Source organism: Trichinella spiralis (genome assembly GCF_000181795.1).
Source record: "Trichinella spiralis strain ISS 195 chromosome Unknown Scfld4, whole genome shotgun sequence".
Classification (NCBI taxonomy): Eukaryota; Metazoa; Nematoda; class Enoplea; order Trichinellida; family Trichinellidae; genus Trichinella; species Trichinella spiralis.
In genome coordinates this window covers 7,319,642-7,331,939 of record NW_003526943.1, presented here as the reverse complement: position 1 = coordinate 7,331,939, position 12,298 = coordinate 7,319,642, and the positions used below count along the sequence as shown (strand labels likewise).

The 12,298-nt window shown below is 37.0% G+C and overlaps 4 protein-coding genes across 4 annotated transcripts; 2 read left to right on the top strand and 2 right to left on the bottom strand.

Annotated features, from left to right (window-relative positions):
* Positions 1-892: 892 nt before the first annotated feature.
* On the bottom strand, positions 893-3,927 carry Tsp_01811 (inositol polyphosphate 5-phosphatase). Its single transcript, XM_003377559.1, has 7 exons — positions 3,575-3,927; positions 3,401-3,512; positions 2,675-2,781; positions 2,444-2,580; positions 1,315-1,673; positions 1,113-1,255; positions 893-1,052 (listed from the first exon to the last, which is right to left on the bottom strand). The coding sequence occupies exons 1-7, from the start codon at positions 3,925-3,927 to the stop codon at positions 893-895; spliced, it is 1,371 nt and encodes a 456-aa protein (XP_003377607.1).
* Positions 3,928-4,233: 306 nt separating this feature from the next.
* Positions 4,234-8,363, top strand: Tsp_01812 (hypothetical protein). The gene is made up of 6 exons (XM_003377558.1): positions 4,234-4,285; positions 4,852-4,886; positions 5,214-5,317; positions 5,651-6,800; positions 6,911-7,168; positions 7,257-8,363. Exons 1-6 carry the CDS (start codon positions 4,234-4,236, stop codon positions 8,361-8,363), a joined length of 2,706 nt encoding a protein of 901 aa, XP_003377606.1.
* Positions 8,364-9,588: 1,225 nt separating this feature from the next.
* Positions 9,589-10,144, bottom strand: Tsp_01813 (conserved hypothetical protein). The gene is made up of 3 exons (XM_003377557.1): positions 10,121-10,144; positions 9,934-9,977; positions 9,589-9,850 (listed from the first exon to the last, which is right to left on the bottom strand). The coding sequence occupies exons 1-3, from the start codon at positions 10,142-10,144 to the stop codon at positions 9,589-9,591; spliced, it is 330 nt and encodes a 109-aa protein (XP_003377605.1).
* A 430-nt stretch (positions 10,145-10,574) lies between these two features.
* On the top strand, positions 10,575-12,157 carry Tsp_01814a (presenilin-1; the record flags this gene model as incomplete). Its single annotated transcript, XM_003377556.1, has 5 exons — positions 10,575-10,721; positions 10,812-10,994; positions 11,471-11,538; positions 11,606-11,925; positions 11,989-12,157. Coding segments are annotated over exons 1-5 (887 nt in total), but the record flags the coding sequence as incomplete, so codon positions are not given.
* Between the last annotated feature and the right edge of the window lie 141 nt (positions 12,158-12,298).

The window sequence follows — 12,298 nt, the reverse complement described above, 5'->3', positions numbered from 1 at the left end:
TTTATATTATGTTTAGTTGTTTTATTCAGAATTTGTGCATTTGTTAAAGTTTGAACTTGTGAGTCACTGATCTTTTGGTTACTGTACTTTGAATGATAGAATTTGTCAAAGTTTGGAGTTGAAGAAGTTTGCTTCATACAGAGCTTCTCATAACAGGTAACCTTTTCTTCCGTCTATTTTATATTAGAAAACGTTTTTTAAATGAAAATTCTTCTGTATTTGGGCTACTTGCCTGTGTTATTAATATTTATAAAACAATGCGCTATTGTATTTCATTATGTCGATATTTTTGTGTTGAGCACTTGTCACATATTTTTCAAGATTTTTTCATTAAAACTATCCTATAAGTAGCCCTTTCTTGAGCATTTTATTTGATCGATCTATAACACATCTGATTTCAATAAATTTTCATTTTTTATACTTTTATTAACTAGTAGTGATAAGTGATAGTAGTAGTGATAATGATTTAAAGGTAAATAATGAACTGTTGAAATTGGTGAATATATTAATCAGTATCAGTAATAATGCTTTTTTGCAATTATTAATTATTTTTATTTGATCAGAAATGAAGACAGCATTGGTAAAACAGAAAATGCTTTATAAAGGTCAACCATTGGAATTCCGTTTTGCTTTATTCATCTTTTAATTTGTTGATTTTACAGTTTTTATGTAAATTTTAGTTTTTTCGTTATTCTTGATTTAAATGAATGCAGTAATTTTGACACAGTCAATGTAATGATTAATTTTAATCGTTGAAAGCAGTGTCCTGACAGTGTTATACTGAGGTATGGATATCACTGGGCTGTTTTCTTTGTGTGTGTGTGTGTGTGTGTGTGTGTGTGGATCAGATGAGCAGTTGTTCACCCGTCACCGTGACCAAATTATACCATATTTACATGATCGAGCAGAGTTGGGATGTCACCTTGTGACGTTTCCAACGTCTGTTACCTTCCATAACTGAAATGTTTATTGTCTTAATATCATTGATTATTTTTTTGCAAATTCGATTACTTTGATGTAGAGTGGACATGATGATAGAACTTCTTCGATTTCTGAAAGTAACACTTTTGCAAGAGAATGGAAAAAAGAATTGGCAAAACAAATTTGCTTACTCTTGAATTTCAGGCTGAATGTACACTTTGAAGTGAGCGAATACAGGCTTGTGATCAGATGAGCAGATATTGTACGCTGTGTTATAATGAAGGCACTCCATAAAATTGTTGTCCGATTCTTTCTTTTTGAATAATATGCGATCCTGAAAGTGAAAACAGAACTTGAAATTTTACAGTAACAAAACCAACTCTGCTTTAGTACCGTGTAGGCGGGCAGTCGAAATTGGATCGAATAATCGCTTGTGCCGATGATGAACTTGTACGAGGGTAAAAATTCAATTGGACACTCGTGAAATTTGCTCAACAATTGACCCTGCTTCATCGCCGACAACAGCTGATCCCGTTTGATCAGCTGAGGCAGATCTTTGGACGTCGGGGGGCTGCTTTGCAACGCACCCAACAGTGCCGGATCGACGTTCAATCTGAAATTCATGTCACCAAACCAGAGGACGTAGTCGGATCCGTCGAACACGTTTTCATTCGAATAGCTGGCCATATTTTGACGCAGGAACTGTAATATCCTGTTGCATTCGGATATCCTGGGACGGGCATCTGGGCCGTCTAAGGCAAAATTTCAATTTCAGTACATTTAAATTTCTACCAACACAACTGAAATGGGAACGTGTTGTTTTTTTTGTTTTAATTTGGTTTTCATCATTTGTTGAATTTGTAGCAATTATAAGGCTTTTCTGCTAACGTGCTAAGTTAAGTTTTGTGTTATTTGTTTTCTTTTCGTTTCCATTTCACCAAAAAAGGCTTTGGTTATTGATTTTGAAATTAAAATTTTTTTTCTTCCCTCTTCACGTATGAATAAATGAATACTTACGACTGAGATGACAGGAGATGAACAAGAAGGTCGTTCCGAACAGTTTCATGAAAATCGATATTGCTCCTTTTGTTCGCACGTTGGAAATTGGCCTTGTATTTTTTTCGTATGTGTTCGATTCTATCAATGGCAACGGGGCGAAATTTAATATTTCGTTTAATAAATAATAATAATAATTGATGTTTTATGTTTTGCAAAAAAATATTCTTTTTGACAGAAGATTTTCTACTAACAACATATTTATGAGATTAAGCTTTGTTTAAAAAATACTTTTCACACATGATGAATATTGTGATGAGAAATTAATTTTCACTTGTTGCATAGTTGTATTTCAATTGCATTGCATTTATTATTCATTGTTGTTAGCGAAACGATTCTTCAATGACCGTTGGGAACATTTTATTCTGAGATTGAATTCATGCAAATTATACAAAGCAAATTCACGCAACAATTATATATATGTTCGTTTTATTGATAATATGATTGATAATTTCATTGCACTTACCGGAGATGAACCAGACGAGCTCTCGACGAATGAACAATGCCAAATGTTGAACGCCCATCCACACCGATCGTACTAGCACTTGTTTGCACGTTGATAAGCATTTTTGCAAACTCTTTTCCCACATACGAAATTCTTTTCTGCACGCACAGATTCAAATATAAAAATACAATCAAATTCAATTAGAAAGAGTTAGTTGTAAAGGAGGAAAAAAAATTGTTTTTTTTAATATACGAGCTGCAATTAGCTGACGCTTCTTGTATGCCAACGGCATAAAGGTCGGCGGCATGTTCCATGGCTGCTGGCATTAGCCAATCTTTCAATTCATTTTCCGTTAAATTCTAAAATTGATAATTCATATTTATCTTCTTATTTCTCAGTGTTTTTTGTTCTGTTTAATAATAACTGAATTTACAATTTTTATAAATAATTCAATTAAAAAAAATGGAAAGTATTAATTAATTATTGAAAGTATTATTGAAAAAAATTAATAAATTAAAAATTGCAAATACTCAGAATAATTGTCAAGAAAACACATTTATCGTTCAATGAAATTGTCTATCAAAGCGTAATAAAAAGAAAGCTTTTCTTCTAACGTCGGTTGAGAAATTTCAACTCCACCCTGCCAACTGCTATTGATTAAATTTATTATTTATCAAAGTAAATATCACTTTTCACTTTCAAACACAAGTATAAGAAATTGTTCCACACTGTTGAATATGAAAATTCACGTGCACTTTGAAAAGCGGGATATTATTTTAATCTTGTTATATCTTTTGCTTAATGGAATTTTAACATCACACAATCCCTGTTGTTTGATTGTATGTATTGATTTTTTGTCTGTATTCTGTTATTTATGTTGTTCAGTTACTGTAAAGAGAGAGAGAAAAAAATTTTCACCACATGCTTTAAATTAGTTTGTCATATTTTTAAATGATTTACAACGTGAAATTCGAATACCTTTCCTGCCATGTTGAACGTTGCAACAAATAAGTTGAGCTTCCGGCCTGGCAATATTCGATCTAACTCATCCGGACCAAGTAGAGTTGCAGTGACAATGCTTCCTCGTTTGCTTAAAATTAAAAATCAATTGGATATTTTGTTCATTTGTTTATTTATTTGTTGTTGAGTTACTTTTCGCGTACGTCGGAGAGGTAGATTTTTGGCAGTTGTAAATTTGGCGAAGTGAGCGAGTGGCGCAGTCTGCTTGTTCGATCGGTTGGGCAGTGTTCGTTCAAATCCGCATCCCAAGATTGACGATTGACAACGACCATGGTACTGTGCCTGGGCGAAGGCGCCATCGCCAGGGGTCGCCGGGGGTTTTCGGGTGTGTCGTCCGTCGGGGTGAGTTGACTTGAAAGGGAAGTTGAAGTTGAACCTGCGGGTTCTGTCGAATTGCTCTGGCCATTTTCCCGTGTCGCCGCCAGTATCCGTTCGGCGGTTTTGCGGGCGAGGCTTTTGCCGGCTCGCTGCGGTCGGCGTTCCATCTGACCAGACGGCTCATCTCCTGCAATTGGGCGGTCGCATTTGGCGTGTTAACAGACTGGCCAGAGCGGAGACAATAACATTTGGCCAATTCCAACGTCGGCTTATTTTCTTTCACTGGATGCGTGAAGCAGACCGTGGGCACCGTCGCTTCATCGATCCAATTTGCGCGCTTCCATCCGTCACTGTGGCTGTGCCTGTGACTGTGGCTTTGTGCAACTCCGCTGCTCTGCGTGCATCTACTTTACAATCTTAAACATTCAACTCTGTCCTTGTGCATTTTGTCCACCTTCTCTCTGCTCGTTGCTATGGTAAAGCATGTCAACAATGAAGCTTGTCGTTCGTCATCAACGGTTGTCGGTTGGTGAAGAAAAAAGAGCGAAACGATATATATATATATTTCTCGATATATTTTTTAAACTTTAACAAATTTATTATGAAACTATTACATTAATAATATTAACTATTGAAATTTGCCTCAATAATTATTTATATTATTTTGGGTATTTTATAACTTGTTATTATTATTTATTGTTGCAGAGGAAATTTTTTTTTAATTTACTTGATTTATTTCGCGGCATTTTTATCAACAATAAACGGTCATTCATTTTTCATAATGATTTCTATCTAAAGCAAAAGTATGATTTCAAATAAATTAAAATAATAATAGTAATACATAATAATATTTTTCTCTTCTCTATGCAATTATTTGTTTATTTATAGAGCTTATCAATTTGCAGTAATTTTGTCGAAAGTTTCGCGGATGAAAGTTAGAAATAATTCATAGAAACAACTGAAACTTGAATACGGCCATTAATTCATATTATTAGTGATTTCGAAATATGACACGCACTGAAGTGAATTGATTCAGTTTACCAGTTATTTATTGATTTTCAACCGTTGACATTTGAAATTGCAATTTTTAGTCGATACAAGCGATATTATCCCAAAGAACTGTGTTGTAACTTTTATTTATCCATTAAGTTCGTACTTGCAATTTTTATCCTAATTTGTATGATGTTTCAAAAATGATGATTACACGTGTGTGGAGGGGGGGGGGAATGTGTTCTCTCGCTCTTTTTAGGAATAGGAAAATTGCGTGTAATTGGTTTTAAATGATTGATTAATTGGAGCTGAAGCTGATTGAAACATTTATAATTTTGTTTTAATTCAATGCATTTGTTTTAATTTTTTATTGTTTTGTCATTTTGAAAATTAACCATTTTGTTGCAGTGAAATGCAACAGTTGTGCTTCTTCTTCTTTGACTGTCATTAATATTTATTACAGTTTCAAAGTACAAATTTGCCAATTGTTAACCTTGCACCGTCAACATTTCAGTGTCAGCATGGAATAAATATGTTTCGATTTGAAAATTTTTTATTATTCAAAAAGTGTATAATTTTGTTGATGTTGTTTATCTGTTGTTCAGCTTGTTCACAAGTTGAATTTCTAATAATAATAATAATAATAATAATTGGTTGTTTGACTTTGATTCATTTATTAGTAAAGAGGAAATCCTTTCTGTTCAATATTATTATTCTGCTTGAATTTATTTCAAATTTAAAAGGTTCAAATTTCAAATTTTGGTTTAAATTACTTTCTTCATCTGAATGACGTGAAAAATTTCAATCTTGTTATGCTGTTCAATTTTGTGCAAACAATATTTATTATTAATAATTCGTGTATGATTGGACCTTTTTTTAAAAAACAAATTTTGTTTCAAGAAAGGCTATGTCTGAATGCAAGTCGACGACAACGACACTGCTGAAACGTCTGCTGTCCGCCAGTAGTCGGTTGGAATTGCGTTCGTGTTTGTTGGATATTGGCAATTATGTCGTTGAAAATCAAAATTTTGGTTCTTTTTTTCGCGTCGGTGAAGTTCTGCTCCAGACGTTGAAGCCGTCAACGTTCAACATGCTGCTTCCCGTTGAACAGGACGAGTTGTTCTATTCAATTTTTTTGCGCGCCAATCCGGCCGACGTGGTTCTTCTCCTTTCGAAACCGCCGGACAGAATTTCGCCGTTCGTGGTTCCCAAGTTCGTCCTGATTGTGGAACGATTTTGCCAACACAAGCTCGACCAGTTGTTCACTTCGATGGCCAATGCGGACGACGGACACAGACCCTGCGACCGGTCTATGCAAGGGCAACTTTGTCAGGCGTTGTTCGCCATCCCGGATCGCCTGGTCGGCTTGTTGAAGCCGCGCGAGGCGAAAAAGCGCCTCACTGTCTATTGGAATAATTTTTGTTCAGCCTACGTGCGCTCGTTGGGACAAATTGACGACCAGTTGACCGGGGCGGTGGTCAACACATCAGAGTTGGAGATGAGCTTTCACGGCGCCCTGCTGGGCAAAGCTTGCCTGACTGGCCGGCAGCGTCGCTTGCTCGAAGCGTTGTTGCCGTTCGCGTTGCGCAGGGCAAGAAACGCGCGGCGCCGAGGGCGGAGGGTGTGGTTCGACCAGCTATTTCGAGCTTGTCCAGCCGATGCGGTGAAACAGTTGTTCACTGATTTGATATTGCTACTCAAGTCGGCGTCTGATTTGCACACGTTGGTCGACGATTTCGGTGTGGTCGACGACCAGGCACGGTTCGTGCTCAGTCGCAGTCTGCTTTTTACCAGCCATTTCGACACGGCCACCGTACCAAGACTGGTGATTGGTTATTTGAAATTGGTCGGTGGTGAACAGGAGAAGGTTCTGTTGCAGGAGATTTTTTTGCTCAGCTTGCAAAACTGGTCTTTCAGATCGAGCATCGTCAACACTACCGTACAGCAGCAGCGCTACGTTGCTCAGACACTTTTGCTCACTGCCAAAGAGTTGGTACGTCGTCACTGGATGGAAGAGTTGGAAAATCAAGCAGCACCTTTTGTTCTAGATGTGATTTTTTTTTAAATTCTTTCATTCTTGCTTATTATTATTATTATTATTATTATTATTATTATTATTGTTGTTGTTGTTGTTGTTGTTATCACAGTTTGTTCTTACAGGGGATGTACAATCATCTTGGCGGATTGTCGTCGAATGTGCAACAGTTAGGCATGGTGGTTGGCGAAGCTTTGGTTAGCATGTTGAAAATGCCCGTCGAGGATGTGAAATTCAATTATGAAGAGGACGATTTCGTCGCATCGTTGCGCGCAATGTTGGAAGATGAATTGCCATTGTCTGAACAAGAATCGGCAGAGGATATTTTGTCCGATTTCACAGTGCTGTCAGTTGATTCAACTGATGAGAAGATACCGATTCAGGTTGAGATGAAAATAATTTATTGTTTAAAATTTCTTAATAATCATTTTTTAATCTTATTTTTTGCCCTAAGAAGAACATTATTTGCAGATAAATCTACGGGATAGTGATGATGACGAAGATGAAGACAATTCAGAAACAATGACTGATCATTATCAGTTGGAGGAAGATGAGCAGTTGATGCGTCGCAGGAAAGGACAGTCATCTCAGTTGTCTTACATCGAAGATTGTTTGGAACAGTTGTTGTGTGTGGAAAGTGATGATTACGATTGTTTCGAGATGGCGTTGCTTTCGTTGGAAAAAGTTCTGTTCAAAGAACGCTCTACGCCGGGCGTTGGCGAGTTGGCTGGCCACGTGGCAAAGGTGCTTTTGCATTTGGAGAACAAATTCGCGCAACAATTGCACGACCAACTCAGGGTAAAATGTTTGGTCGGCTGCGTGATTTCTGATCCTCTGAACGTGGCCGCCTATTTGTGCCAAGAATTTTATTCTCGCGCACTTACCGTTGGCATGCGCGTCGAAGTGCTGCGTGTGTTGTGCACCGCGGCGGAATTGTTGTCTCGAGATGCAAATAACAATACTAAACAACAACAGAAGCATGTGGAAAACAGTTTGCTGAAATCCGGAGCTTTAGCACCGGAACAATGGGTGCGTGACGGTTGGCGAGCAGTGTTACAGCAACGAATCGAAGCGAAGACCGTTCGACGTCAGAAGTATGATGACCAATCAGCGGACCGCTGCCGTGTGAATCGATTTGCCAGTATTGCGGCCGGCATTTTCGACATGCTGATCGACCGTCGTCATACTGTGAACAGTACGGCACTGCGAGAGCCGTTGGTTCTTGGAGTGTTCGTGCACACGTTGGCCACGCTTCTTCTGGCCGCTGGTCATTCGGCACAGCTACGTTCTATGGCGAAGTTGACGATCACTGTCGGCTGGCCTGAACACTGTAATCACGAAGAGCCGCTGGTTCGAGCCGGCTTGTTGTTTGCCTTTTTAGCGGTGCTAAGTCGACTGCCTGTTGAATTGTTGTTTGCAGATTTGGGAGAGCAGAACTTACGGGAACGCGTTGATTGGCTGGAACGGGTGCGCACTGGAGATTTGGATCCGAATTGCCGTCAATTGGCTGAGCTTACGTTGAATACGTGGAATCAAGCAATACTGCGCATGGCCGACCAGATTTTCACTTGCAGTTGAACAATTTCTAACAGTATCGATTCTCATCTGATTATTATTATTATTATTATTATTATTATTATTACTCGATTAAAAATTTTGATTAAAGATGGTTGGTATGTTTTTTTTTTCGTTTTCACCTTTGAACATATTTTAAATTGATGACGAACATTACATGTTTTCTTCCCCTTCAACAAGTTCTCTGTTTTGCAAAAAATACATTAGCTGGAGACTTATTAGGCAGTTAGTGGAAGTGAGGTTTGTAATTGCTGTTGGTTATCGATGAAAAGATTTTTTTTGAAATTGAACTAACTAACTGATTGACCAAACGATGAAAAAATTCATATGCTTCATGTTCGTTTGTTTGAAATGCTTCAATTTCGCAAAGAAGCGAACAAAAAACTTGATGAGATTCAATTTCAATTTATCAAAAGCTTTAATTTATTCAACCAAATTAATTGTTGAGTAAAAATTTTATTCTATACAACAACAACTTTTACTTGATAATCAACAAATCTGTTAATTCGAGCGTGCTTTGCTTGGCGATAAAAATTGTGAAATTTTCCAAAGTGAAACATTTACAAAACGTACACTATGAATGAATAATATCCTCAGACTATTAATAAGCAAGTTATGATAAATATGTTCTACCACATTCATGTTTATCAGCCATTTTACAGATTTATACCAGAACAATGAAAGCGATAAATTTTTAATGTTACCTCCTTTTCAATTTTGGTTGATACTTCAGGTTGATTAATTTGAGAATGTTAAAAATATAACGTTAGCAAACTCCTCCCAGACCAGTTTCCTGGGAGAAGCACAACAACAGGACGTCAAACCCTGATAAACTCTTTCTCCTGTCCATTACAATCGGCAGTTGTAGAGAAACAGGTGCTTGATAAACCACGAGTTGGAGCCACGTTGTTGAGACAGCCGTATTCCGGGAAGATATAAAACAAAGGAAGTACATCCGTCTCTATTGCACAGAAGACCACGTGACTGTTGGCAGAACACCCCATAGGAAGGAGTCCCCTGAAGAAGCAACGAAAAGAAGGGGCAAGAACAAAATTCAGAGAAAAAGGCCGAAGTGCTGCCGAGAAGAATATCTGACAGAGAAGGAACTGTTTTTGATTTTTATTGGTGTTGACCAACCATCCGATGCATTCTCGTGAATGAACTTGTTGTGTATGAGAACTGATTAAGTATATAGAGACTTTACTTGTAATGGCAACACAATACCAAGCTAATGCATAACGCGCAATAGATTACACACAAAGATGACGCACACACAGGGAAAACAATGCACACAGAGCGAACGCGGAAAACAGCTACGCACGGACACTGGTGACGTGACACTACTGTAATCATGTTCCTGCGCGTTCTTTTGTAGATATGTTGATCGCTTAAGATTACGATACATTACAGAACTGCTTCTGTTTATGCAGAGAATCTTACGAAGTAGTAAATTTTTGTGACTACGACTAATTCTGACACTGGCCTGTTTACTGCAGAAGATAAAAGATCAATGAGGCGCGCGATTCGATAGAAGAACGAATTTAGCTATGAGAATTACAGTCAATCTTGGAACCTGGTTGTTAGAAAGCCAAGTGTGGCAACTGTTCCCTGCCTTTGCTACAAAAAAAGCATCAAAAAATTTTCTTTAACTGGTAAAAAATAAAAATAAATTTAATTTTGTAGGGTTTTATCATTCATTACACTTATTTATAACTACTGTTACGTAGATTTGACCGTCTAAATTAGAACATTTTTCATACTGTAGGAAACATCCTGTTAATCATTTTTTCATACTATAGTGGGGCGTAAATTACATTGCTTCGTTGACGCTCATTTTATAATAATCTTTTTGAGCTCGTAGCAGGTAGTTTATTTTATTGTTTTCATTCCATTATTATCATTATAATGTAAAGTTTTCTTCATTTCTTACCCATTGTTGTTGTTTCCTTTTTGTTTTACTTTAAGTTTTCATTTTTCATTTTTTCTCTCGAAATGTCAGTTTCATATAATTAATTAATATAAATTGTTTATTCATATTTGAATAATCTTGAATTGCGCTAATTTAATGTTTGATGTTCTCTTCTGTGAAGTGTATGCTTTCTTTCTATTTTTGCATGCTTAAAAATAAATGTTAACTTCATTAGTGTTTTAAAATCTTTCATATCTCAAATGTATTTATGTATTTTCTAAGTTTGGCTTGATTTTATTTCGACAATGGCGGGTGAACAAGCGACTTTTCATCATTCGTTGACATGTGATATGAATGACCCAGACGAGGCTCTCGCGGCCGAACAAACCGCAGAGCAGAATCGGATTGATTTGAAATACGGAGCTGAGCACGTTATTATGCTGATCACACCGGTATCTCTGTGCATGCTTGTCGTTATTGCCACCATGAACACTGTCGGCTATTATCGAACAAAAGATATTTACTTGTAAATTAATTTACAGTTTGTGATCATTGTTCATTTATTGAGTTTGCAATTTTTAAGAATCTATGCTCCATTCCACAGTGACACTGAAGATGTTGGTACTATTGTTTGGGAGTCGTTGGCCAACGCCGGCATAATGCTGTGCGTCATCATAGTCATGACACTATTCTTGATTCTTCTATACAAGTATCGCTTTTATCGGGTAAGTTTACTCCGCCCATCATTTTGTTTTTGTGTAATTCAGTTTATAGTAGTATGTTGTCTCTACAACGGCATAGTATGGCATTCTTTGTGAGGAAGATTTTAAAATTAATTTTATATTTCAGTTGCAAATATTTTCAGTATATTACATTTTTATAGTCTTTCTTCGGTGAAAGTTTTTGCATTATTATATTTATTTTATAAATTTTTCCAGCTTTTAATCATAAGAGATCAGAAAACAATTGCATCAAATTTCGCAGCTACTTACTATGTTTATACAAATTTACAGTAAGACTAGTCTGGAAAAGAAAATTAAGGTGTATTTTTTATGGCTTTTAGTTTTTAGTTTTAATGTTCTCAATTTCAGTTTCAAAAAATTCACGAGTAAACTCGATAATGCAACCCACATTGCTTATTTTTGTATTTTGGTCTGTGATGTAATATAGTTAAATGAAATGTTTAATTATTATTCTTTAGTTTATACACGGATGGCTGCTGTTTTCTAGCCTCATTATGCTGTCGATGTTTTCTTTAATTTTTTTACGGTAACTTATAATATCTTATAACTTTGTTTACGGTTCTTTTTTGCAATTTTTTACCAGCTCATTTTAGGCAAGTGTTTTTCACATTCAACATTCCCATTGATTATGTGACCGTTACTTTTGCCATGTGGAACTACGCAGTGGTTGGACTGATCAGTATTCATTGGAAAGCACCGTTGCGCTTGCAACAAGCCTACTTGATCATGGTGTCTGCATTGCTAGCTTTGATTTTCATCAAGTTCTTACCAGATTGGACTACTTGGGCAGTATTGGTTTGCATTTCATTTTGGGATCTGGTCGCCGTGCTCTGCCCACGTGGTCCGTTGCGTATGCTTGTTGAAATGGCTCAAGAAAGAGAGGAGCCAATATTTCCAGCGCTGATATATTCATGTGAGAAAAAAAGTTTTGAAGAATATTTTGTATAATTAAAAATTTTTATTTTATTCATTTCAGCTACGGTTGTTTATGGGTGTACTGGCGGTGAGGATAAAATCAGTGCGCACAGTAGTCATTCGCAGCTTTCGTCCGACGACAGTTCAAAGCAAGGACCTTCCAATTCTTCGTCTTCGAAAGTGGTGAATGAGAATGGCGTGGTTTGTGTTCACAATCAATCACGCGGAACGTTGACAAGACGACTAAAACAGCCAAAGAACCAGGATCGAGCCACCGGAGACGTTGCACAACCTCAGGCCTTCTACCGCTAGACGCGAAGCAACTTCAACAACTGAAACTTCAGCTTCGGAAGAACCCACGTTAAGAGGAC

What these genes read in the sequence shown, in the direction of transcription:
- Tsp_01811 (XM_003377559.1), bottom strand. Translation starts at nt 3,927, where the DNA reads ATGGAACGCCGACCGCAGCGAGCCGGCAAAAGCCTCGCCCGCAAAACC. An exon ending in GCGTCAGCTAATTGCAGCTC is followed by an intron (nt 2,581 to 2,674) that starts GTATATTAAAAA and finishes CTGTGCGTGCAG; the next exon opens with AAAAGAATTTCGTATGTGGG. An exon ending in ATTCAGCCTGAAATTCAAGA is followed by an intron (nt 1,053 to 1,112) that starts GTAAGCAAATTT and finishes TGTTACTTTCAG; the next exon opens with AAATCGAAGAAGTTCTATCA.
- Tsp_01812 (XM_003377558.1), top strand. Translation starts at nt 4,234, where the DNA reads ATGGTAAAGCATGTCAACAATGAAGCTTGTCGTTCGTCATCAACGGTT. An exon ending in TTATCCCAAAGAACTGTGTT is followed by an intron (nt 4,887 to 5,213) that starts GTAACTTTTATT and finishes TATTTATTACAG; the next exon opens with TTTCAAAGTACAAATTTGCC. An exon ending in ATGAGAAGATACCGATTCAG is followed by an intron (nt 7,169 to 7,256) that starts GTTGAGATGAAA and finishes CATTATTTGCAG; the next exon opens with ATAAATCTACGGGATAGTGA.
- Tsp_01813 (XM_003377557.1), bottom strand. Translation starts at nt 10,144, where the DNA reads ATGATTAACAGGATGTTTCCTACA. An exon ending in TTAACAGGATGTTTCCTACA is followed by an intron (nt 9,978 to 10,120) that starts GTATGAAAAATG and finishes CTTTTTTTGTAG; the next exon opens with CAAAGGCAGGGAACAGTTGC. An exon ending in CTTGGCTTTCTAACAACCAG is followed by an intron (nt 9,851 to 9,933) that starts GTTCCAAGATTG and finishes TATCTTCTGCAG; the next exon opens with TAAACAGGCCAGTGTCAGAA.